Source organism: Heteronotia binoei, chromosome 21, assembly GCF_032191835.1.
Source record: "Heteronotia binoei isolate CCM8104 ecotype False Entrance Well chromosome 21, APGP_CSIRO_Hbin_v1, whole genome shotgun sequence".
Lineage (NCBI taxonomy): Eukaryota > Metazoa > Chordata > Lepidosauria > Squamata > Gekkonidae > Heteronotia > Heteronotia binoei.
The window spans coordinates 135,151,888-135,174,685 of record NC_083243.1 but is presented as its reverse complement, the minus strand read 5'-3'; the positions used below and the strand labels follow the sequence as shown (position 1 = coordinate 135,174,685).

General features: G+C 47.4%; 1 protein-coding gene across 2 annotated transcripts in view; it reads right to left on the bottom strand.

Moving 5' to 3' along the window:
• PRRG4 (proline rich and Gla domain 4) overlaps nt 1-22,541 on the bottom strand; it is a 32,752-nt gene extending 10,211 nt beyond the window's left edge. Inside the window, exons 1-2 of one of the 2 annotated variants that reach the window (XM_060262912.1) lie at nt 22,384-22,541; nt 44-207 (exon numbers count right to left, since the gene is read on the bottom strand). In XM_060262912.1, coding sequence (XP_060118895.1) covers nt 44-207; nt 22,384-22,522 — 303 coding nt within the window. In that variant the 5' untranslated portion in view covers nt 22,523-22,541. The remainder of the gene's footprint in view (nt 1-43; nt 208-22,383) is intronic. The other variant, XM_060262911.1, reaches the window with a different exon arrangement.
• Between the last annotated feature and the right edge of the window lie 257 nt (nt 22,542-22,798).

The following is a 22,798-nucleotide window of genomic DNA, read 5'->3' as shown; positions in this document are numbered from 1 at the left end:
TTTGAAACATCTCCTATACAAGTCATCAAAGCAAAATAATTACCATTTTTTCTGGGTCATCAAAAATTTCTCTTGCTTCCTCGTAATTGCAAAGTTCTTCATGGCATTCTCTTTCAAGATTATCTGTGTTAAATATTTCAGACTCAAGTACGTTACTGAGAAGGTGCTGTCCAATGAAAGAACTGGCTTGCTCTGCTGAGGTGAATACTGGAAAAATAGCAAAAAATACTTAAATCAGAACTTCATTAGGATTTTTTTCAAAGAATCTCTACAGCAATCTATATCTAATTAAAGGATTTGCAAGAAGGTACTGAAAGAGATAACGGCTGAGCTGGGACTTGCACTCACCTTCCCCCAAATGGCAACTTTTATCTTGCTGGTCTCCAGGTGACAACTGGGACTAAGTTTTCCTAGATTAAGGGTTAACATCACTGCAGCCCCACCACAAAGACTGCAAATATGGAACAGCTTTCTCATGCACCTCTGCTCCCCCTTGTGTAGATTATGAGCCTTTCTACTAGTTTTCTACTTGCCCTCAATTCCTGGTCACTTGACTCATGCCCTGCTGCATCTCATTATAGCTTGAGTCTTATCTTTGGTTTAATCTTGCTGTGCTTCATCCTCACTTCTGACTCCTGTAAACAGCTTGGAAAGAGCTTGCTGGCGCCATCCTCCAAACTGGCAGCAACTGAATTTAGAGCTGATGAGCTCTAATTCCTGAAAGGGGGAGGATACTGTGAGGTGTAATTGACAGGACATATCACAAAGAAGAAAATAAATTCCAGTGCTGGATCCAATGCTCTCACAGGTCCCAAGGAGAAAAGATTATAATTAGATGAGAAGAAAGTCAGTAAGCTGGTTAACTGACTCACTTCCAGAGTCTTCTCACAGTTTCCTGAGTCCCATAGCTTTCCAGGCAGTCTAACAGAAAACCAATTGCATGTTTTCCCTTTTATCTAAGCAAGGAAAAGTGCTAGAGACTTAATTTTTAAATGAAAACAGAAAATCAGAGAGGGAACATTGCCACATGAGCTCCATAGCTATGAGTGTGTTCATAACTGGTAGTAACTACCCTTTCTGGTTTCATCACTTTAAAGGTACAGGTCTTTTTCAAATGCTGTAACATTATGCAGTTTACCACTGAAATGTTGTACTTAGAACAACTAGCAAGCTTAAAAATCTAAGTCAGAAACATAGTTTTGGCATTTCAGAATATTTTGATACAATCACTCTAGAACAGGGGCATCAAACATATGGCCCGCGGGCCGGATCCAGCTCTGGAGGGCTCTAATCAGGCCCTCCAGCAACTGGCTGTTGTCTGCTTCTTTCTCCCTTGCCTCCTTTCTTCAGTCACCATTTTGTGTTCCCCCCACCCCCATAAGCCAGCCAGCAAAGCAGCCTTTCCTCTCTTTCCCTCTTCCCCCTCCCTTTGGAAAAAGGGAGGGAGGAGGAACGTCAGCCAATAAAGGAGCTTGGCTCTATAGCTCTGCTGTGTTGATTAAGTTTGCCAGGCTCACAATCACATGACAGAGCTACTGAACCAAGCCTGTCTTCCTTGTAGTAGCTGAGGCGCCTCCCCCTCCTTGTGCCTTGGGGAAGGAAAGAAAGAGCCAGAGCTTCCTTTGCCCAGTCCCCACCATCAGAAGAGACACAAAGCACTTTTAAGACTAGTGATGTTTTATTGAAGGTATGAGCTTTTTGCCTTGCTTCACAGAGAGAGAGAGAAAGAGAGAGAGTTTTGTTGGCCTTGTTATGGGTGTAACTGGGTTCCTCTCCTGTTTTTCACTGTATTCATGCCCTCCAGTCTTTTTCAATAGGAAAGCTTGTGAACTATTTAGAAGAGAAATAACAACAATCCAGGATCAGGCTGAGAGTATGTGTCCAGCCCAGGTTTACCCAGTAAATTTCCCTTGATCCCCCCCTTTAATTGGAGATCTTGAACTTAAATTTCCCAGATATTAGGCTGATACTGATCCGTGTACATGGCTGTCTCTCTGCTCTTGCACTGCCACATAGGAGCTGTAGTTATTTTTCTGGGGAAGGGAAGACTATAGTTTTCTAGAAAAGCACATAGCCCTCAGTCTTTGCCATGGTGCCTTCACATGTTCTTAACCAGCACATGAAGCAACTTATGTACAAAAGCTCACAATGCCCAGCTGCTTCATGTTTTCCTCTGAGTCTTAGGCTCAAAGCATTGACCATGAGATTTCTGTAATGAATGTAAATAAATCAAAAGTGGGTTTGCAGCTTACAGATGTGCACACCTGAACAGCATATTCAAGACTGGAACAACACAGACATTATCAGCAGTTTTTGATTCAATATTCCATAGCAAGAGACAGCATTTATCAGAGACTGTAAAACAAAATATTGCAAGCATGCTAATGTTTTAAGCATGGTTTATTTTAAGTTTTAAAAAAACACCCTTTAATTGTGTTTGTCTGTACCCTTTATGAATTTTATGTATTGGCTATCTGGTATTACATTTTATGACATGCATGGCCCGGCCCGATAAGTCAGATCTAGCCCTCATAACAAATTAGTTCAACACCCCTGCTCTAGAATAACTGCTTAAGTGAAAGGAGAAGAAGAAGAAGTGAAAGACCCCTCTCACCACTCTACAGCATTACATGTGAACAAATCACCTTCATATGGGATATTACACTGAAAATGGGGAAGCCCTGGCAGGGAAGGGGGAGCACCACAAGCATTTAATTTAATGAGATCTCTCTCCCATGCCGCCTTCACACTGCCTAACACAGTACTTTTCATTTGACAGGTTCATTTGACAGTACTTTTGATTTATTTTTGTTCAAATTAAACACACAAGCTACTTTCAAATTGCACGATTTAACAATTCTAAATAGTGACAAACCACCAGGCTCTGGTGCAGTTCTGAAGGCTTGAAATGTATATTATTTTTTTTATGAACTTTCTTAGGGCTACAAAAATCACACTTCAACAACAACAGAAAGGCCTGGGGGGTTAATATGTTCCTGTTCAACAGGAAAGCTTATAGTTAGTCAGGGGTCATAGCAGTATGCACCCATTGCAAAATCTGATACTGTTGTGATGATTTCAGTTCTAAATAGATCTTCTTGGAATCTTGTTTAGGTCTATTCAATGGGGCTTATTCCCAGAAATTGCACTGTACATCACTTAGGAATTATTATTATTCTGTGACATTTCAGAGAGCTATTCATTAGTTACAAGGAAATCTTGGAACTTCCTATGTTTTTTTTATTACTCTTCATATGACATTAAAGAGCAGTAATGGTTATACAACAGCAAGAGAGGAATCATATTACTGTCTTTTTACATAACACAAAGAAGAAAATATCCACAAGAAAAAATGATTATTGATAATGAGAAAAGCAGGTGTCAGGGACAAAAATCTGAAGTTCTGACTGATTTCTGTGTGCTGAAGTTTACTTTCTAAAAATTATTGGACTGGAGGGTGTCCGTGTTAGAACTCTTGTTGGTCTCTAAGGTGCTACTGGAGTCAAATCTAACTGTTCTATTGCAGACCAACATGATTACCCTCTGAAACTACTTGCATGTTTGAGACTAGTTGCCTCTCCACACAGCTTAACTTATTTGTTCTTATCATCCTGTCTGCAAGAAAGAAACTGTGGCTGCATTCACACATGCTAAATAATGCAGTTTCAATCCACTTTCAATGCACTTTCAAACTGGATTTTGCCAGTTAATACAGTAAAATGAGTTGGAAAGTGCATTGAATGTAGACTGAAGCGGCATTATTTAGCATGTGTGATCACAGCCTATGAGATAGGGCTGTGGCTCACTGGCAGAGTATCTGCTTGGCATGTAGAAGGTCCCAGGTTCAATCATCAGCATCTCCAGTTAAAGAGTTAAAAGCTGACAATGTGAAAGATTTCTGGCTGAGACTTTGGAGAGCCTTTGCCAGTCTGAGTAGACAATACTGACTTTGATAGACCAAGGGTCTGATTCAGTAGAAGGCAGCTTCATGTGATCAATGAAGAGTCAAATCCAGCATGTGCCCAGCCTGGTGAGTGGGAATTGTTACATATTGGGAGAGTCCCAGTGTCATTATGGATGACACTAGGTCTGCCTGAATGGGGCTCATGTCATCCGCATGGGCTTTTAAATCACCCAGGATCAAAAGCTTTGCGTGTTCCATTGCCCAGCCTGTTATGGCTTCCATCAGGGATGGTAAGGCACTAGCTGGTGCATTAGTTGTATGGTACACCAGCCAGATAGCCAAATCCTCCCCAACATCCCACGCCAGACCAGCACATTTAATGCCATCGATCTCTGGAGATGGGAGAGCCCAGAAGGAGTAAGCCTCCCATATAAATAGGGCCACCCCTTCCCCGCCCGCTAGTCTGTGATTGGCGAAAGACCGAGTACTTTAGGGGAGCTACTTGGGAGAGAGCTACTGTCTCCCTGTCTCCATCCAGGTCTCAGTCATGCAGGACAGGTCCATGTTGTACTTGAGGAGGAAGTCCTGAAGGACTGAGGTCTTATTATTTATGGACCTGGCATTGCATAACACCAATGACAGAGGCAAGTAATTCAGCCTTGCCCCACTACCTGTTACCATTGGGATGGGATACAGGCTGGAAGGGGGCCCAGTTTCTTCACGTCTCAGCCACCTTCCCTTAAATCTATGGCTGTTCCCACCATCATACCTTCCCCTCCCCAGGAGTACTGGGATCCTCTGGCCAGTCATCACCCTATTGGTGGTCTCCGCAACAGCTTCAGACCAATTTATAGGATGTACAGCTCACAGCCCTGTAGTGCTCTGTAGTTCTTCATTATCTACCCTTGCCATCTGAAAGTGACTATCCTTACTTTAAATCTTATTTGAGGGTATTTATACCCTGTTACTCCTGAGAATGCCTGAGTCAGATTACAAAAGCCCAATCAAAATCAACATTAAAAATACAATAATAATACACTAGTAGAAGTATGCTATTGATCTTGGAACCATGAGATAATAGCTGTGAAGCAGATAAAGAGCAAATGATGTTGTAATATATCCACAAAAGCAGCCAGATAAAAGTACAGTAAAGCCACAATAAAGCAGTATCCCAAATAAAACAGTTCTATCAATAAAATATAAAGTAAGATTGTGAGGAAGCCAGGGTCAGCGAGCAAAGGGGACCACTTTGAATCCTGCCACACCTTTACCCAGTACCTTAGGAGAACCCAAATTACTCTTGTCAGAAATAAATGATGACAAGGATAGCGTTTTTAAGATCAAAACAAATAATAAGTTTTATTATATACAGATAGGCTGGGAAGGAAGGAAATAATATCAGAGGAATATATTATTAAAACTGTTGGTAGGCAGAAAAGCAAATTAGAAAACTCAAAAAGTGTAGCATATGGCGTTCGCAGAACGCAACCATTTCAGAACACCGTAACAGCACAAGCCGCGGAGGCGACTGAGAACACCCAGGTGCCTCCGCGCGGGGCGCTGATCATCCGCCAATCACAGTCAGTGGCGGGAAATATGGCTGGCCAGCATTGGACTGGCCAGCAGGTTGAATAGTCCCGGGACTGTATATATGCGGGGCCCGGCCCGCGTGCTCTTCTCTTCCATCTTGTTTTGTACCTGCAATAAACTATGTTGCCCTACGCTCGTCTCCAAGTCTGGTACATTACAGTGGCGACGAGGATGGGATTCTAGCCCTGCAGACAACCGGGCTACCGAGGAGACTCACGGGCAACCGGGCGATACAGCGCACATCGCAACATCGCCACGACCGCCGCTGCTACCGCCACCATGGCCAGCTCAAGCGGGAACACCGGTCACATTGAAGCCTTCAACCCTGCCCATGCCGACGGATGGGAGTCCTACTCGGAAAGGGTTGATTGCTACCTGAGGGCGAATTGGATAACGGAGGACAGCATGAAGAGAGACGTTCTCCTGAGCGTCTGCGAGGCCGCCACCTTCGAGATCGCAAAGGGTCTCTCGGCCCCCGCCCGTCTCACTGAGAAGACCTACGCAGAGGTCGTCCGCCTCCTCACGGGGCACTTCCTGCCACAGCCCTCGAGAATGGCCTGTCGGTTCCTCTTCCACAAGAGGGACCAGCTCCAGGGCGAATCGGCTGCCGACTACCTAGCGGCCCTGCGACAGATCGCCGGGAGTTGCAACTTCCCGAATCTGGAAGAGACCCTGGCCGATTGGTTCGCCTGGGGCCTCCGCGACGAGAGGCTCCAGCAAAAGCTCTTCGCGAAGGAAGAGCTCACTCTGCAGGGCGCCTTCAGCGAGGCTGTGGCGTTCGAAAGGACCACTCGGACTTTCCCCAGAGCCAGGCCAGAGGCCGTCCACCACGAGGAGATGGACCCAGAGCACCCGGACGAGGGAGAAGCATTCCAGATGCGCCGCTCTACAGGACCAACCTCCCGAGCTCCACAGCACCCCCGAACGAGCGAACGAGCGAACCAACGCTCCAGTGATCGGCCGAAATGCGCCAGCTGCGGCGACCCCCACGACAGGCGAGACTGCCAGTACTGGACCTGGGACTGCAGAAGCTGCGGGAAGACCGGCCACATAGCGCGGGCTTGCCGAGCTAAGTCAAACCGCCCACGACCAACCACACACCACGAGGCTGCTGAGTCCCACTCCCTGGCCTCCACCACACCCCAGGTACTGAACTTACCCTGTGCCACCCCCGGCAAGATCAAGATGGCGGTCCTTATAGAAGGAGCCCCATGCCTCATGGAGGTGGACTCAGGCTCCTCCCTCTCCATAATCTCGGAGGAGACCCTGAGGAAGCTGTGCCCCGAGCGGAGAGTACCGCTGCGGCCGGCCGACTGTACCTTGTGGGACTTTCAACGCAACCCAGTACAGATCGCGGGGTGGGCCAGGGTGCATGTGGAGCGGGGATCCTTCAGGGGTCCGCTGGACATCCTGGTGGTGAAGCGATCGCTCACCACCCTGTTGGGCCTCGCGTGGTTCGGCCCCCTGGGAATCCGCGTAGAGGGGGTAGCGCAAATGATCTCGGCGGGAGGGTTTGGGGAGGTGTGCAGAGAGTTCCCCGATGTATTCGACGGGTCGCTGGGTAGTTATAAGGGCCCGGCCATCTCCCTCCCGCTCGACCCAACAGTTAGACCGATCCGGCTTAAGGCTAGGAGGGTCCCCTTCGCCCTGAAGCCCAAAATCGAGGCAGAGCTGGACCGCCTAGTAGCACAAGGGGTCCTAGAGCCGGTCGATTACGCCATCTGGGAGACCCCCAACGGGGACGTGCGGATATGTGCAGACTACAAATGCACTATCAATAAGGCGCTCCAGGATAACCCCTATCCGGTGCCGGTGGTCAGCCACGTCCTGGCTGCCCTCGCGGGCTCAAAGATTTTTGGGAAGCTGGACTTGGCACAAGCCTACCAGCAGCTCCCGGTGGATGCCAAAACGGCTGAGGCCCAAACGATCGTAACCCACAGGGGGGCGTTCAGGGTGAACAGGCTACAGTTCGGGGTCAGCGTGGCTCCGGGGATCTTCCAGAGTATAATGGATGCCCTCCTTAAAGGGATCCCTGGAGTCCAACCTTTTTTTGACGACGTTTTAATCGCTGCCCCGAACCCTGAGGAGTTCAGCAACCGCCTCAGGGAGGTGCTCCGTCGTTTCCAAGCTGCGGGACTGAAGGTGAAGAGGGAGAAGTGTCTGCTGGGGGTGCCACGGGTGGAGTTCCTAGGATTCGCCGTGGACGCGGAGGGAATCCATCCGACCGAGGAGAAAACCAGGGCCATCGTTCAGGCCCCGGCCCCCACGTGTAAAACTGAACTACAGAGCTTCTTGGGGGTGCTCAACTTCTACCACACATTCATACCCCACAAAGCGGCCATCATGGAACCCCTACACCGGTTACTGGACAAAAAAGCTCCATGGGTGTGGGGGAAGAAGCAAGCCGCCGCTTTCCAGGCAGTAAAGGACGTTCTGGTCTCTAACGCGGTGCTGCACCACTTCGATGAGCGCCTTCCGGTCATCCTGGCATGCGATGCGTCGCCGTACGGGGTGGGTGCAGTCCTGGGGCACCAGCTACCGGACGGCCGGGAGGTACCGGTCGCCTACTATTCACGCACTCTGACATCGGCGGAGCATAATTACGCCCAAATCGACAAGGAGGCTCTGGCCATCGTAGTGGGGGTCCACAAATTTAACGATTATTTGTACGGGCGGCGGTTCACAATAGCGACCGACCATAAGCCGCTTTTGGGTCTGCTGGCCCCAGACCGCCAAACTCCCCAAATCCTGTCCCAAAGCGTGTTGAGGTGGAACCAATTCCTCAACTCGTACACCTACACTTTGGTATACAGGGCGGGCAAGGCGATGGGCCACGCTGACGCACTCAGCCGCTTGCCGCTTCCAGACACGGGCCCCGATCCTGCCCCAGCACACCATGTCATGTCAGTCGAGTCTCTCCCAGACCAGCTCCTCCACGCTGCAGAAGTGGCTAAGGCCACCGGGAAAAACAAAACGCTTGCAAGGGTGCTCGACTGGGTGGTGAGGGGGTGGCCTGAAGGGGACATGGGGGAAGAGTTCAAGCCCTACAAAATGAGGCGGGAGGAACTCGTGGCCCACAAGGGGTGCCTGCTATGGGGGAGCCGGGTGGTGGTCCCCCCCCTCTACAGAAACAGGTCCTGGAATCACTCCATGAAACGCACCCGGGGATAGTGAGAATGAAGGCCCTAGCCAGGAGCTATGTGTGGTGGCCGGGAATGGACGGGGAGATAGAAAACTGGGTCTGGAGATGCAGCGGCTGCCAAGAGTCACGGCCGGACCCACCCAGCGCCCCGGTTACTCGGTGGGAAACCACAAGGAAACCGTGGTCTCGGCTCCACATTGACTTCGCGGGGCCATTCCAGGGGCAGACCTTCATAATCATAGTGGACGCCTACACTAAATGGTTAGAGGTCATCCCCGTGGCGTCCACCTCCACCGCAGCCGCCATCCGGGCCCTGCGCAGGGTCCTGTGCACCCACGGCATCCCAGACACCCTAGTCTCGGACAACGGGGCAGCCTTCACCTCGGGGGAGTTCCAGGCGTTCCTCCAGAGGTACCTCATCAGGCACATCAGGTCTGCCCCCTTCCACCCGGCCACCAACGGCCAGGCAGAGCGGATGGTCCGCACGACCAAAGAGGCCCTGGGGAGAATTGTGCAGGGCGATTGGGAACACAGGCTAGCCGCGTTCCTTTTTGACAACTGGGTCATCCCAAACCCAGTCACCGGGGTCAGCCCAGCTGAGCTACTCATGGGGCGAAAGCTCACCACAAGGCTGGACCGTCTACACCCCGACCGAGCCTCTGACGTGCGAGGGTCCCCAGAGGTCAGAGACGCGGCTAGGGGGTTCTTCGCAGGGGACCCAGTGTTCGCCCGCAACTACGCCTCGGGCCCGGAATGGTTGGCAGGGCGGGTGCTGCGGGTCGTGGGGTCCCGCCATTACGAAGTGTCCACCGAGGGGGGCCAGACCCTATGCCGACACATAGATCAGATGCGCCGCTGGACCCTACCCGAGGCACCCGCGGAAATAATGGGAGAAGCGGGGTCCGGGGAGCCAGCAACAACCCCTGCACCAGCACCCAGTCCGCAGCCACAAGCAGAGGTGATCCAGCCCCCCGAACCAGACCCACAACCCACGGACGCCCAAGACTCCAGCGAGACCCTGAGAGCCGAAGCCACCCTGGCACCGCAAGCAACCCCCCGGCGCTCAACAAGGGAGCGACGGCCGCCCGCCTACCTCCAGGATTATGTGCGCTAACTAAGGGGGGAGGAGTGTAGCATATGGCGTTCGCAGAACGCAACCATTTCAGAACACCGTAACAGCACAAGCCGCGGAGGCGACTGAGAACACCCAGGTGCCTCTGCGCGGGGCGCTGATCATCCGCCAATCACAGTCAGTGGTGGGAAATATGGCTGGCCAGCATTGGACTGGCCAGCAGGTTGAATAGTCCCAGGACTGTATATATGCGGGGCCCGGCCCACGTGCTCTTCTCTTCCATCTTGTTTTGTACCTGCAATAAACTATGTTGCCCTACGCTCGTCTCCAAGTCTGGTACATTACAAAAACACTCCTTACATTAAAGGTAAAGGTAGTCCCCTGTGCAAGCACCAGTTGTTTCCGACTCTGGGGTGACATCGCTTCATGACATTTTCATGGCAGACTTTTTACGGGGTGGTTTGCCATTGCCTTCCCCAGTCATCTACACTCCCCCCCCCCCCAAGCAAGCTGGGTCCTCATTTTACCGATCTGGGAAGGCTGAGTCAAACTTGGGCTGGCTACTTGAATCCAGCTTCCACTGGGATTGAACTCAGGTCGTGAGCTTAGGACTGCAGTGCTGTAGCTTTACCACTCTGCGCCATGGGGCAGGCTGTTATTATAATATAGAAATATTCACAGTATTTCCCTCAGTTAGATAACACTCTTAATTATAAAGACTTTTTGAGGTGGATTGGGATTTATAATTGCTTCATCCACTGTTTCACTTCCTGAAAGGACTGACTGAACTTTCCACCACAGACCCTTTCCCCTAGCAACCTAGGTATCCTCTTGTCTGTAGAGCTGTACCCTGGATTCTGACACTCTTGAGGGCCCTTCACACTGGTACCTCATACACTTTTGCCAAGTCCTTAACCACTGCTAGGATCTCTGCCTGACTTCTGTGATTTCACACAGACACAAGAACCTTTTTGTCCCTTTCACAGTGTACGTTGTGATCTTTCTTATAATCAGGAGTCTGCCTTTGGCTCTGACAGAACTCCTCAGTAGAGTCTTTAACCTCCCTCTGCCTTCTGACACTCTGTGACACAACTCTGAGAGTCTTCCCCAGAAAGAGCCACTGTTAGCCCCTTCTCATAAACAGAAACCCTCAACAGACAAAAGTTTTATTCAAAAAACCAGCTCTGTCTCAGACTGCTTAGTCTGCAGTCTCACTCAGACTTCTCAGTCTGATCTCCACCACAGCTAAACTGGAACTGAGGAGATTTTTCTCTCCCTGCCTCCTTTAACTTGTTACTTTGGTTACCATGGAAGCTGTTAGCCAATCACAGTGAGTGTCTCAACTGTCACTCAAGCAAATTGCTTTCCAGTCCATTACAAAGATCTATAAAACCAGGGGTCGTTTTGTAGAAAAATAGGTGGTGGAGCTCATCCAGAGATTGTTATGCAGCTGCTCCTACTATTCAATGGGCAAGGTGGGAAGGAGGAGGGGGGACCCTCAGAAAGGTTCAGGAGCTATGCTCCTGTGAGCTCCTGCTAAATTAAGGCCTGTATAAAACTGTCCAGATATCAAAAACACCTCTAAAGGTAATCTATTAACAGCATAATAAAAGGCCTCACCAAACAAAATGTCTTCACCCAGCACCTGAACAATAACAGATTAGGTACCAATCTATAACTAGATGCTGCCCCTGGAATAGCCCTTTCTTTGAATATCATTTGCATTACTTCAGAAGGTAGGAGTACTCAGATTCAGGCTTGGGGAAACTAAGATGACGAGCACTGTGGGAGGAGGTAGTCTTTCAAGACTGGTCCTATGCTGTTTAAAGCTTTAAAGGTAAGTGTATTTATTTGAATTTATATATGTGTGTTCCTTTAATTGTTAGTAAATTGCAGTAGAGAAAGGGGAGTGAAAGAGGGGGACTGAGTGAGGTGATTGGTTGGTGACTGAGAGAGTGTGAGAGCTAAGAAGTATGTGTGGAGAAAGAGAGAAGTCATTCAGCAATTAATAGTCAGTCAACAATCTACAGAGTCTGAAAAGCAGTCTTAGAATCCCATATAGTGCTGTGAAAGTCTTTAAGATTCTAGAGAAGCAAAGTAGAGTACTTTAGAGGACAAATTAGGGGCTAGATAGAGAGCCAAAACCTATTATCAGAGTGTTATAAGTGTATGAGAGACAGAAGCTGTCAGAAAGTAGAGTTAGGAAGGAGGATTTGAGAGCAAGGAGTGTGTGAAGTGAATGAGTGACACCTTAGTCAGAAGTTATTATTATTCACTGAAGAATTAAGCTATAAACTTCTTGAAAATAATACGCTTATTGTATAGATAAAGTTTTATTTTGTTTTATATTAACCTGGAGTCCTATCATTTTGAAATAGAAGAGTCTCATCCTCAGGGCCACATAGTTCAATGAAGAAGTCTAGAGCTTGGGCACAAATTCAGTTGGGAACGTTAAATAAAGTGTTTGGAATTAAATTCCTGGTGGCAGAATTACATACATTAAGAGGGAAGTCGTGACAGTAAGCACTTTGATCTTTGCAATGGGCAACAAGAACACAATAACTGTGAAAAAAAATCTCATTTTTCAGTGAAAGGTTATGGGAGCAATCCAAATCAGGTCTACTCAGAAGTAAGTACTTTGTTATCCAATGGGAATTACCAGCTAAAAAGTGTCCTTAGAATTACAGCCTATAGCCACCACACTAATCAAAGATGCTAAAAGAGGAGACTTGTGATGAAAGCATAGACTTAAAGTACCCACAAGTTACAAACTCGCTGAAATGAATGCTAAATAATCTACAACAGGTGGATTCTCTGATCAGTTATAGACTCCATAAGGAACAAGCAGTGCCTCAGCCTCATTTGGATTGAGATTCAATTTATTGGCCCTCAGCCATTTCATTGCCACCACCAAACACTTCTTTTCTGGATATTAAGGAATTCAGTCCATTCTGTTAAGAAGAAACAGAACTGGGTGTCACTTGCATGCTGATGGTCAAAGTATGACAAGAATTTAGCAGATAGTGATGAAACTGAAGGCAGTTTGAAGCCAAGATTAACTTTATAGCAAGGTAATGTAGTGATTTTAGTGGGAATACACCTCATGAGGATACCATTTCCCTGTGAGTCTTTCAAGGAAGTCTGATGGAGACATATCCCTGTAAAAAAAAAATCTTGCATAAGCTCTCTATGAATTTGATGGTGTCAATTAAGCAGAGATTGTATATTTTGCTAGAGTTAGGGCTGCATATAATACACACCTCTAATGGGGACTGGTATGTGGATAAATTATGGATTATTTCAGATGATGCTTAAATAATACAATAGAACAATGGTAAATGTACAAAGTATGTCAACAGTGATGGTTGTATGAGGCCATTCTAGATCTATTATGGCCTGCAGTCTTATGCCATATATGTTTCGGATAGGGAAACTGACTGAATTTGCTGTGAAATTTATTTATTTTGTTCAATTTATATCCCGCCCTCCCCACAAAAGCAGGCTCAGGGCAGCTTACATGTCCATGTAAATACATGGAATATAAAATTACATTAAGACATAAAAACATACAAATAAAAAAATTTCAAGTGCTATGATGATATTTAATTTTTTTCTATTATGTTGTTCCAGCTGGGTGTTCTATAGAAAAACAGATCTTAGGTTCACGTTAGAGATGGTCCAGATGTTTCAGAGTCTGTTGTAGCCTGTGATCGTAATTAACAAATGCCTGTTGGAAGAGCAGCATCTTACAGGCCCTGGGGAACTGTGCGAGCTCTCACAGGGCCCTAACCTCCTCAGGGAGCTCATTCCACCAGCATGGGGCTACCACAGAAAAGGCCCTGGCTCTAGTTGTCATGCACCTGGCCTCTTTAAGTCCAGGGATTGAGAGCAGATTTTGTGACCCTGACCAAAGTGCTCTCGGGGGAATATGTGGGGAAAGGTGGTCCCTAAGGTATGCAGGTCCCTAGCCATATAGGGCTTTAAAGGTAAGAACCAGCACCTTGAAACGAATCTGGTATGCGATGGGCAACCAGTGCAGTGCTTTAAGCACAGGTTGAATGTGCTCCCACAGCCTGGCTGCAGCATTCTGCACTAGTTGAAGCTTCCACATTTGAGACAAGGGCAGCCCCATGTAGAGGGCATTGCAGTAATCCAATCTCAAGGTGACTGTAGCATAGATCACTGCTGCCAAGTCCTTACGTTCGAGGTCAGGGACCAACTGCCTTATCTACCGAAGGTGATAAAAGTGTCAAGCGCACTCATTTCTGGACCATATTTTACTATGTAGAGAGCGGGCCATCAGTTCTCCCCCATTATTTACAGTCCGGAGAGCATGTAGAGAAAACATCTGGTCCTGTGATGTTTAGATAATTCTTATTTCTTCACGAAGGAGTGTGAGAAGGTTTGATGTTTCCAATAGCCTAAGATTCCTTGATAATAAAATAGATAGTTGCTTAGTAACCTCTGAACCCGTGACTCAAGTATGCATTTGTAGTGTAACCTTTGATGACATCCTATATAGCAACTGTGTAACTGTTTGTACCCCATTACTCCCAAGGTTTGTGTCCTTGGCAAAGCTCCTGAGTTTCTAACAATAAACTTACTTTTGATTCAAACAAAGGACTTGGTTATTGGGAAATATCGGTGCTTGACATTTTGGGAGTAATCCCACCTGGGGACTTAACCAAATTGGAAACTTTCTACCGTGATGGTGGAGAGAGCTCCAGATAACGGAGAGGCCCCCAACAACCCAGAACTGCCGGTTGGCGAGGATCACGGACCCAACATAGTCCCGAGGCAACCTCCGTGGCACATACTCGACACCAGGAGGCTGGCTGGGAGAGGGTCCCCGCTGCACATACAGCGACTATTCATAACCCCAAAGGATTGGGGCCCCAGAAGGTCTACTAGCCTGATGGATAAAGCACCCCCTCGGAGGGAAGTGATCTTCATGCTGCCCCCTCTGCGCACACGGATGGGGGAAGACAGCGATCAAGGCACATCTGAGGCGAGTGGGAATGATGGTTGAGGAGATCAGGGTACTGATCCAATTCCAGATGAGGAGGAGGAGGAACAAGATCCCGACCCATGGGACTTCCTCCAAATGATGAGGTTTGAGGTGCTGAAGATGGCCAGAACTCTCAGGGAGGAAATGCGAGCGAACAACGCCTTCATGACTCAAGAAGTAAGGAGGCAGCTCGACTGGGCACTACAATCACCAGCGCCGGGGGGAGGGAACAACCACAACAACCCCCCCACTTCAGCAACCACAACAACCCCTACCCCCACTGCTGCTGCCACAGCAACCCCAACCACTGCCGCCGCCAATGAGGCCAGTAGATTACGGTAGGGGCTGCGAGTTGGATGCCACTTTTGACAGGGACCCCAAGGAGGTGGAATACTTTTTGATACAAGCTAACAGCTTCATGTACTACTGGGGGCACACCTTCCCCGATGAGTTCAGCCGAGTGGATTACAGGATCCAAACTGAAAGGGGCTGCCAAGAGATGGTACGTGAGCCTGTATGAAACCTGAAGCCCGGAACTAGATATGGTGGCAGTGTTCCTGCGGGCACTACTGATGCAGTACGAAGACTCCTTACAAGAGACCCGAGTGCTGACGACCCTGCAAGACCTGCAACAGGGGTCCAAGACGGTAAGAGAGTACGCAGCAGAATTTCGGGACAATGCCGCCGAAATACGGGTCTGGAACGAGCCCTCCAACAAGCTCGCCCTACATCGCTGGTGGGGTGGGTGCAACTGGCGGGAGAAGTAGAGACCAACATGAAGAGAGTGGCTCTCCAGTGCCAACAGCAGCAAGGGAGTAAGAGGGGACATGAGTCTCGGCTGGGGGCAAAGGTGGAAGGGCAGAAGGCAGGCCAGTCTGGGGGGGGGGCATCCAAACCACCCACACCCCGGCACTGTTTTCGATGTGGAGACCACATGGCTGCAAACTGCCTGAGAGGCCTCAAGCCCCCCTCACTCTGAAGACCAGCGCACCCAAAGCGAAGAAGGTGGAGGGACAAGCGAAGGAGCCAGCAAAGGGCAGCTCGGCATCTGCAACCCCATGGGAAGAAGAGATCATCGTCATCGACGAACTGGGAGAAGAATCCTGGGAAGAAGAGCTGGTGGGAAACAAGAGCGACTTTCACTGAGCGGAGCTGAGCAGCAGGTCATAGAAGTAATGGCGCCACTGAGGGTGAGAATTATGGGGACTTTGTTGTTCATACCACTGACTTTACTGAACCCTAACCTTAAACGTTTTATACACGCACGAGCACTACTAGATTCTGGGTGCACAAGAGACATAATCACCCTCAAACTAGTAGTGGCTCTTGGACTACATACGAGTCCCTTGCAGCACCCTTCAATTTGAGCAGATGGATGGGACGGTGATGAAGGGGGAGCCCTGCATGGAGCAAATCCAAAGGGTGCCGGAAGGGATAGAAGACCACTGGGACATGGAGATCTTTGTCGTGGCCCCCTCGTCATCGTTTGACATCGTCTTGGGAGTGAAGTGACTGGCTAAACATGAACTTAACATAAGATGGGGGGACCAAATCATAGACTTTAGAGATGGGGTGTGCGAGCCCCACAGATGGAACGAGAAAGTATGCCTCACCATAGAGGAAGTGAGATCGATCCCGAAGGAGTATTGAGACTTAAAACAAGTGTTTAGTGAAGAAGAAGCTAACAAGCTCCCCCCTCCCCACCGGGACAATGTGCCATAGAATTAATTCTGGGGCAAAGCCTCCCCAGAGCAAAAATATACTCTATGGGGTGGGCCGAAAAGGCAGAGCGCCGAAAGTTCTTAGACAAGAACCTAAAATGTGGGTTCATCCGGCCGGCCACCGCCCCCCACACCACCCCAGTGCTCTTTAGGAAGTAAAAAGACGGGGGCTGAGGCTATGCACGGATTTTAGGGGGATTAATGCGATTTTGGCATCCAATACGTACCCCATACCCCTCATAAAAGATCTATTTAGCACTGTGTCAGGGGGAAAGATTTTTACCAAGCTGGATCTGTGAGATGCTTACTTCCGGGTGCGCATCAAAGAGGGAACGAATGGAAAACAGCATTTAACATGCCTATGGGACAGTTTGAATACTTAGCCATGCCATTCGGCTTACAGGTAGCTCCCGGGATCTTCATGAACTTCATAAACAAAGCGCTGCGAAAGTATTTGTACTGTGGGGTAGTGGTGTACCTGGATGATATAATTATTTATTCAAAAGACCTCCCCTCGCACGTGAGATTGGTTAGGGAAGTGTTAGCAACCCTCTATGACAGTGTTTCCCATTTGCAGGGTCATGACCTGGTACTGGGTCACGGAAGCCTCATTACCGGGTCACAAGAAAAACAAAAGCTAGCCCCGCCCCCAGCAAAGCTAGCCCCGCCCCATCTCTGTGTTGTGCAGAGGGGAGCTGGACTGCCTCTCCTTCCTTCTCCCCTGCTCCCAGTGTTTGAGAGAAAAGCTGGCATCCATTGGCATTTTAGACCCATTAAGTGTTTTTCAGGGTATGAGCTTTCATGTGCCTTGCAGTATGTTCTTTTGGGAAGATTTCCCCGGGAGGCCTGGGTAGCAAAGAAGGGTGTGTGCGTTTTTTTTAGCTGGGAGGGGCGGGGAGTGGGCATTCCAGTAGCTGTTTTTTTTTTTTTTACCAAATGACCCCTGGGCATAATTTTTGCTGACTGGGGTCATCTGATGGTGAGGAAGGCTTTTTTTTCTTTGCCCTCCCCCCCTTCTTTCTTTCTTTCCCTGCAAGTGATGCTCTGTCTGTATTCTTGGTGCTGGGGGGGAAAGCAGCAGTGGAAGGGCTTCTAGTGCCCTGGGTCCACTGGTGGACATTCTGGTGCTTTTCGGGCATTGTATGAGGGAATTTTGGACTCGATAGTCCACTGGCCTGATCCAACATGGCTCCTCTTATGTTTATGTCCTTTCCTTTCCTTTCCTTTCCTTTCCTTTCCTTTCCTTTCCTTTCCTTTCCTTTCCTTTCCTTTCCTTTCCTTTCCTTTCCTTTCCTTTCCTTTCCTTTCCTTTCCTTTCCTTTCCTTTCCTTTCCTTTCCTTTCCTTTCCTTTCCCCTTCCCCTTCCCCTTCCCCTTCCCCTTTCCCTTCCTTTTTCTTTCCTTCCATTTTTGCTGGATGAAATTTTTCTGTTCATCATACTGTTGTTGCAAACATAGGAGCTCTGCCAATGAAAAGTTGGCACCCCCAGTTATAGCCAGGTGGCCTTCTATGAGATTTCTGTGTGAGTGAGTGAGAGTAGGAGGTGTGGGGCAGAAAGAGATTATTGGAGATTACTGCGGTATATCTCAACAGCACTGGAAGAGATGGTACAATGAACTTGGCACCATTTTACTGGTCCTGCTTTTAACAGCTGTCTGACACCAAAATTAAACTCCTCCTGTAGATATTAAAAAGGATGAAAGTAGTTCACTGGCTAAGTATCTGAACAACAGGTTGCTTTTAAAGGCATGGGAAACACAGCCAGTAAAAAGCTGCAAGCCCCTCATAACTATCCTTTTTGGGATAGCTGCAGAAAAGCTTGTAAGAACTTCATATAACTTGAAATTAATTCATTAATTGCAGTACAATTCTCTGCTACCTTTCACAGCAATTTCCCAGTGTTTCAACCAAATAAAAGTATGAAAAATAGCTGTCAAAAGATTTTCTTGAAACCAAGCAAGCTTGGTTGTAGCTTGAGGCAGGGTTCCAGTAGCAGCATCTAATGGAAGGGCCCACTAAATGTGTCAGCATATTTTGAGGTAGGGCAACTGCCAGGGCCCAGTGTGGGTGGTACGCAGTGCTGGCATTCCTGATGGCAATGGCAACAGCACTCCCAACTGCATACACTGGCCAGTGCTTTGTGGAAGGGGTGTTTAGGTGGTGCAGGCAATTGAACATGGGCATTAGAAGTGCTTGCAAGCTGGAGAAGAATACACAAACAGATAGGTGCATGCAGGTGTGGGGGTGAAAAGAGAGGACCGACTACTTTTCACCCCCATTTTGGCTCAGAATGAGTTTCAGAGAGATTTTTATGAAAATGAATTTACTTCCAAAGAAAAGGCAGGTTTGGGGGACTGCTCTGCAAGTGATATCACAGGAAAAGGTGGAGTTTTGGTTCACTGTGCCCCGAAAGTGACATCACTTGGTCCTTGACACCACAGGAAATTATATAATTCCTGTCTCCCAGCTCCACCCGCAAATTTTAGAGGGCCACGAAGGAGAAGTGTAAAAATAACCGGCCATGGGAAAGAAAAGTTTGGGAAACCCTGCTCTATGAGAACCAACTGTATGCAAAACTATCCAAGTGTGAATTTCATAAGATGGAACTGCATTACCTGGACTACAGAGTGTTGGGGAAGGGTTTGGCGATGGACCCAGCCAAAATACAAGCTGTGTTGAATTGGGAACCCCTGAGGACACATAGAGAGCTCCAATCCTTCCTTGGATTTGCAAATTTTTATTGTAATTTTATACAGGGGTTCGCCCACACAATGCTCCCCCTGATGGACCTCCTTAAAATGAAAGGAAAAGGTCCCAAGGCCAAACGGCCAGGAGCCAAATTGAAACGGACAGAAAGTTGTCAAGAGGTGTTCACTAAATTAAAGAGACTGTTCACCAGTGAACCCATCCTGATCCACCCCAATGAATTAAAACCCTTTGTAGTTCAATGTGACATCAGTGATGTTGCTGTGGGGGCAATTCTAATGCAACCAGATGAGCGGGGGAGGTTCCTAAAACCCTGCGCTTACATCTGCAAAATATTTTCCCAAGACCAAAGGAACTGGGTGGTGTGGGACAAAGAGGCATTCGCCGTAACGTTCGCGTTAAAGACATGGAAATCTTGGCTTGAAGGAGCAAGGGTCCTGTTTTAGATATGGACAGACCATAAAAATTTGGAAGCCCTAACAGGGCGTTGGAAACTAGCTGAGAAGCAAATTTGGTGAGTGGGGTTCTTCACCAAATTTGATTTCAAGTTAAAACACATAGCGTGGTCTAAGAACTTTCTAGCGGATGCTTTATCACGCCTCCCCCCAGCACAACAGCCAAAGAGAGGAAGTGATCGATTTGTTAATCTCCCCCAGCCAGTTGGGGGGAGCAGTGACCACCAGCTCACAGTCAAAGTGCAAAGAGACCGAAGAGCAATGGGGGGAGAAACTGAGTAAAGAGGTAGAAAAGGAAGGAGATGCAAAACCGGAGGGGGTGAAAAAAGGGGAGGGAGGCTTTTGGTACAAGGACAATAAATTTTACATGCCAGAGAGCCTCAGAAAAGAAATACTGCAATCCTGCCATGACAACAAGATAGCCGGGCATTTTGGGTATGTAAAAACCCTGCACCTAGTGAATAGACAATTTTGGTGGCTATTTATGAAAAGGGACGTATCTGAATATGTGGTTTCTTGCCCAATTTATCTAATGGCTAAAAGGCGTGGGGAAAAACCGCCGGGATTATTACAACTATTGGAAACAGCAGCTTGACCTTGGTAGGTGGACTTTATCATGGAACTCCCTCCTTCCCAGGGAAAAACCGTAATTCTTGTAGTAGTGGACACCTTTTCTAAACAAGAGCACTTTACCCCATGCTCCCAAATACCCAAGGCTAAGCAACTAGCTCAATTATTCTTTCAACATGTGGTGAAATTACATTCCTTTCCAGATAAATTAATTAGTGACAGAAGAGTATAGTTCGTTGCCAACTTCTGGCGGGAGTTCTGTAAATTAACCGGAATTGAGCAGAGACTGAGCTCCGCGTATTACCCTCAGATGGACAGACAGACTGAGAGGGTGAACGTGTTGCTAGAACAGTATTTAAGGTGCTTTGTGAACTATCAGTAGTTGAATTGGGCAGAGTTGCTCTCTTTTGCGGAATATGGTTATAACAGCATGCACAGCTCCACCAAGTCTTCCCCCTTCCTGGTGGTGAATGGCTATGAAGGGAAGCCCTTTCCCCAATTGCTGGGAGGACTGATAGCAGAAAACTCATCCACCTTTGAACAATGGTGGGGAAAATTGGGGAAAGCTTGGGGCAACATCCAGGAAAATTTAGAATTGGCTAAAGAGACATACAAAAAACATTATGACAAGTGTTACTCACCTGCTTGGAATTTTAAAGCAGGAGATATGGTATTTCTGTCCACGAAGAACTTGCCATTACCACAAACCTCTAAAAAACTGGCCTACAAGTTTTTGGGACCATTTTGTATAAAACGTGTAATCAATAAAGTGACTGTGGAACTAGAATTGCCAAAACTGTTTAGTAAGATACACCCAATCTTTCATTGCAGCTTACTTCGAAAAGACCCTGGACCGATGCCCGGGCACCCTAGATCCAAAAGCTCTAAATCCTATCCTGGTGGGAGATCAGAATCACCACGAAGTAAAAGAAATCTTAGATGCTAAACTGAAGCGGGGTGTATTGTACTTTCTGATTAGGTGGAAACATTTCTCAACAGCACACGATGAATGGATAATTAGTTCAAATGTAAGAGCCTCAGCATTAATTAAACAATTCTATGCTAAATATCCTTCAAAACCCAGAAGGGGAGCTTAGGGGGGGCAGTATGTCAAGCACGCTTATTTCTGGACCACATTTTACTCTGTAGAGAGCGAGTCATCAGCTCTCCAGCTCTCCCCCATTATTTACAGCCCGGAGGGCACGTAGAGAAAACATCTGGTCCTGGGATGTTTATACTAGAGGCTGCCCCCCCCCCCCCCCCGTTTCACACAGACAATTCTTATTTCTTCACAAAGGAGTGCGAGAAGGTTTGATGTTTCCAATAGCCTAAGATTCTTTAGTAATAAAATAGATAGTTGCTTAGTAACCTCTGAACCTGTGACGCAAGTATGCATTTGTAGTGTAACCTTTGATGACATCCTATATAGCAACTGTGTAACTGTTTGTACCCCATTACTCCCAAGGTTTGTGTCCTTGGCAAAGCTCCTGAGTTTCTAACAATAAACCTACTTTTGATTCAAACAAAGGACTTGATAATTGGGAAATATCGGCACTTGACAAAAAGGCTGATTTGGCAATGGCTGCTACGTGGGCCTCCATTGTTAAAGAGAAGTCCAGGAACACCCCTAAGCTTTTAACCTTAGGTGCCAACATAAGTGGCGCTCCATTGAAGGTTGGTAGTGAGACCTGTGCTCCTGGACTGCCACGACTTAGATACAGGACCTCCGTCTTTGTTGGATTCAATTTCAGTTGATTCTGCCTGAGCCACCCTGCCACAGCTTGTAGTGCCATGGTCAGATCTTCTAGGGAGGAGTCGGACTGGCCACCCATCAGCAGATAGAGCTGGGTGTCATCTGCTTACTGATGGCATCCCAGCCCAAACCTCTGAGCAATCTGGGCAAGGAGACGTATGTAGATGTTGAACAACATCAGGGAGAAAACCACTCCTTTTGGCACACCACCCACAGAACCATATTTTTTTTTTGATCTCTTAGGCACATAAATGAATTATTTCTTGAACTGTGACAGATGTGTCTCATGATATAGTTTACTAGTTTCTTTGTAAAATAAAGGAAAATTAAAGCTTTGATATACAAATCATTATTTTGTACTGCGTGGCTAACCTTGTGCTTCATAATGGGAACAAAATCTCAGTATTAGCCAATCTAGTCAGTTTTACAAAGTACAGTTTCTTTTTTAAAAGGCAAAATTACCTTCTTTCATTGCATCCTTAGATACCTTTAGTTTTCTTTGGTAATGTGGAAATGCAAGTAATGTTTGCAGTAGCTGAAGCAACGATAGGTAGGAAATGAACATAACCTGGTATCTGTCAAGAAAAGACATGCTAGTCATTAAAAATATTTCAAAAAGCTATATGTAACATCTGCCACAAGTCCTCACAAGCAATCTGGATTAATATAATAGTAGAAACATGCTATGCCGCCCCCCAAACCAGTCTAGCATGCATGTCATCATGGTTGCATAACGACATTTAGTTACATAGATTGTTCCCAGAAGCTGAACCTTCAGTGTCAGAGGGATACAATAGCTTAAGATAGGGCACCATTATTATATATGTTAGAACCTTTGTCTGCCAGCATATTCCTGTAATGAGGGACCTTACAAAGT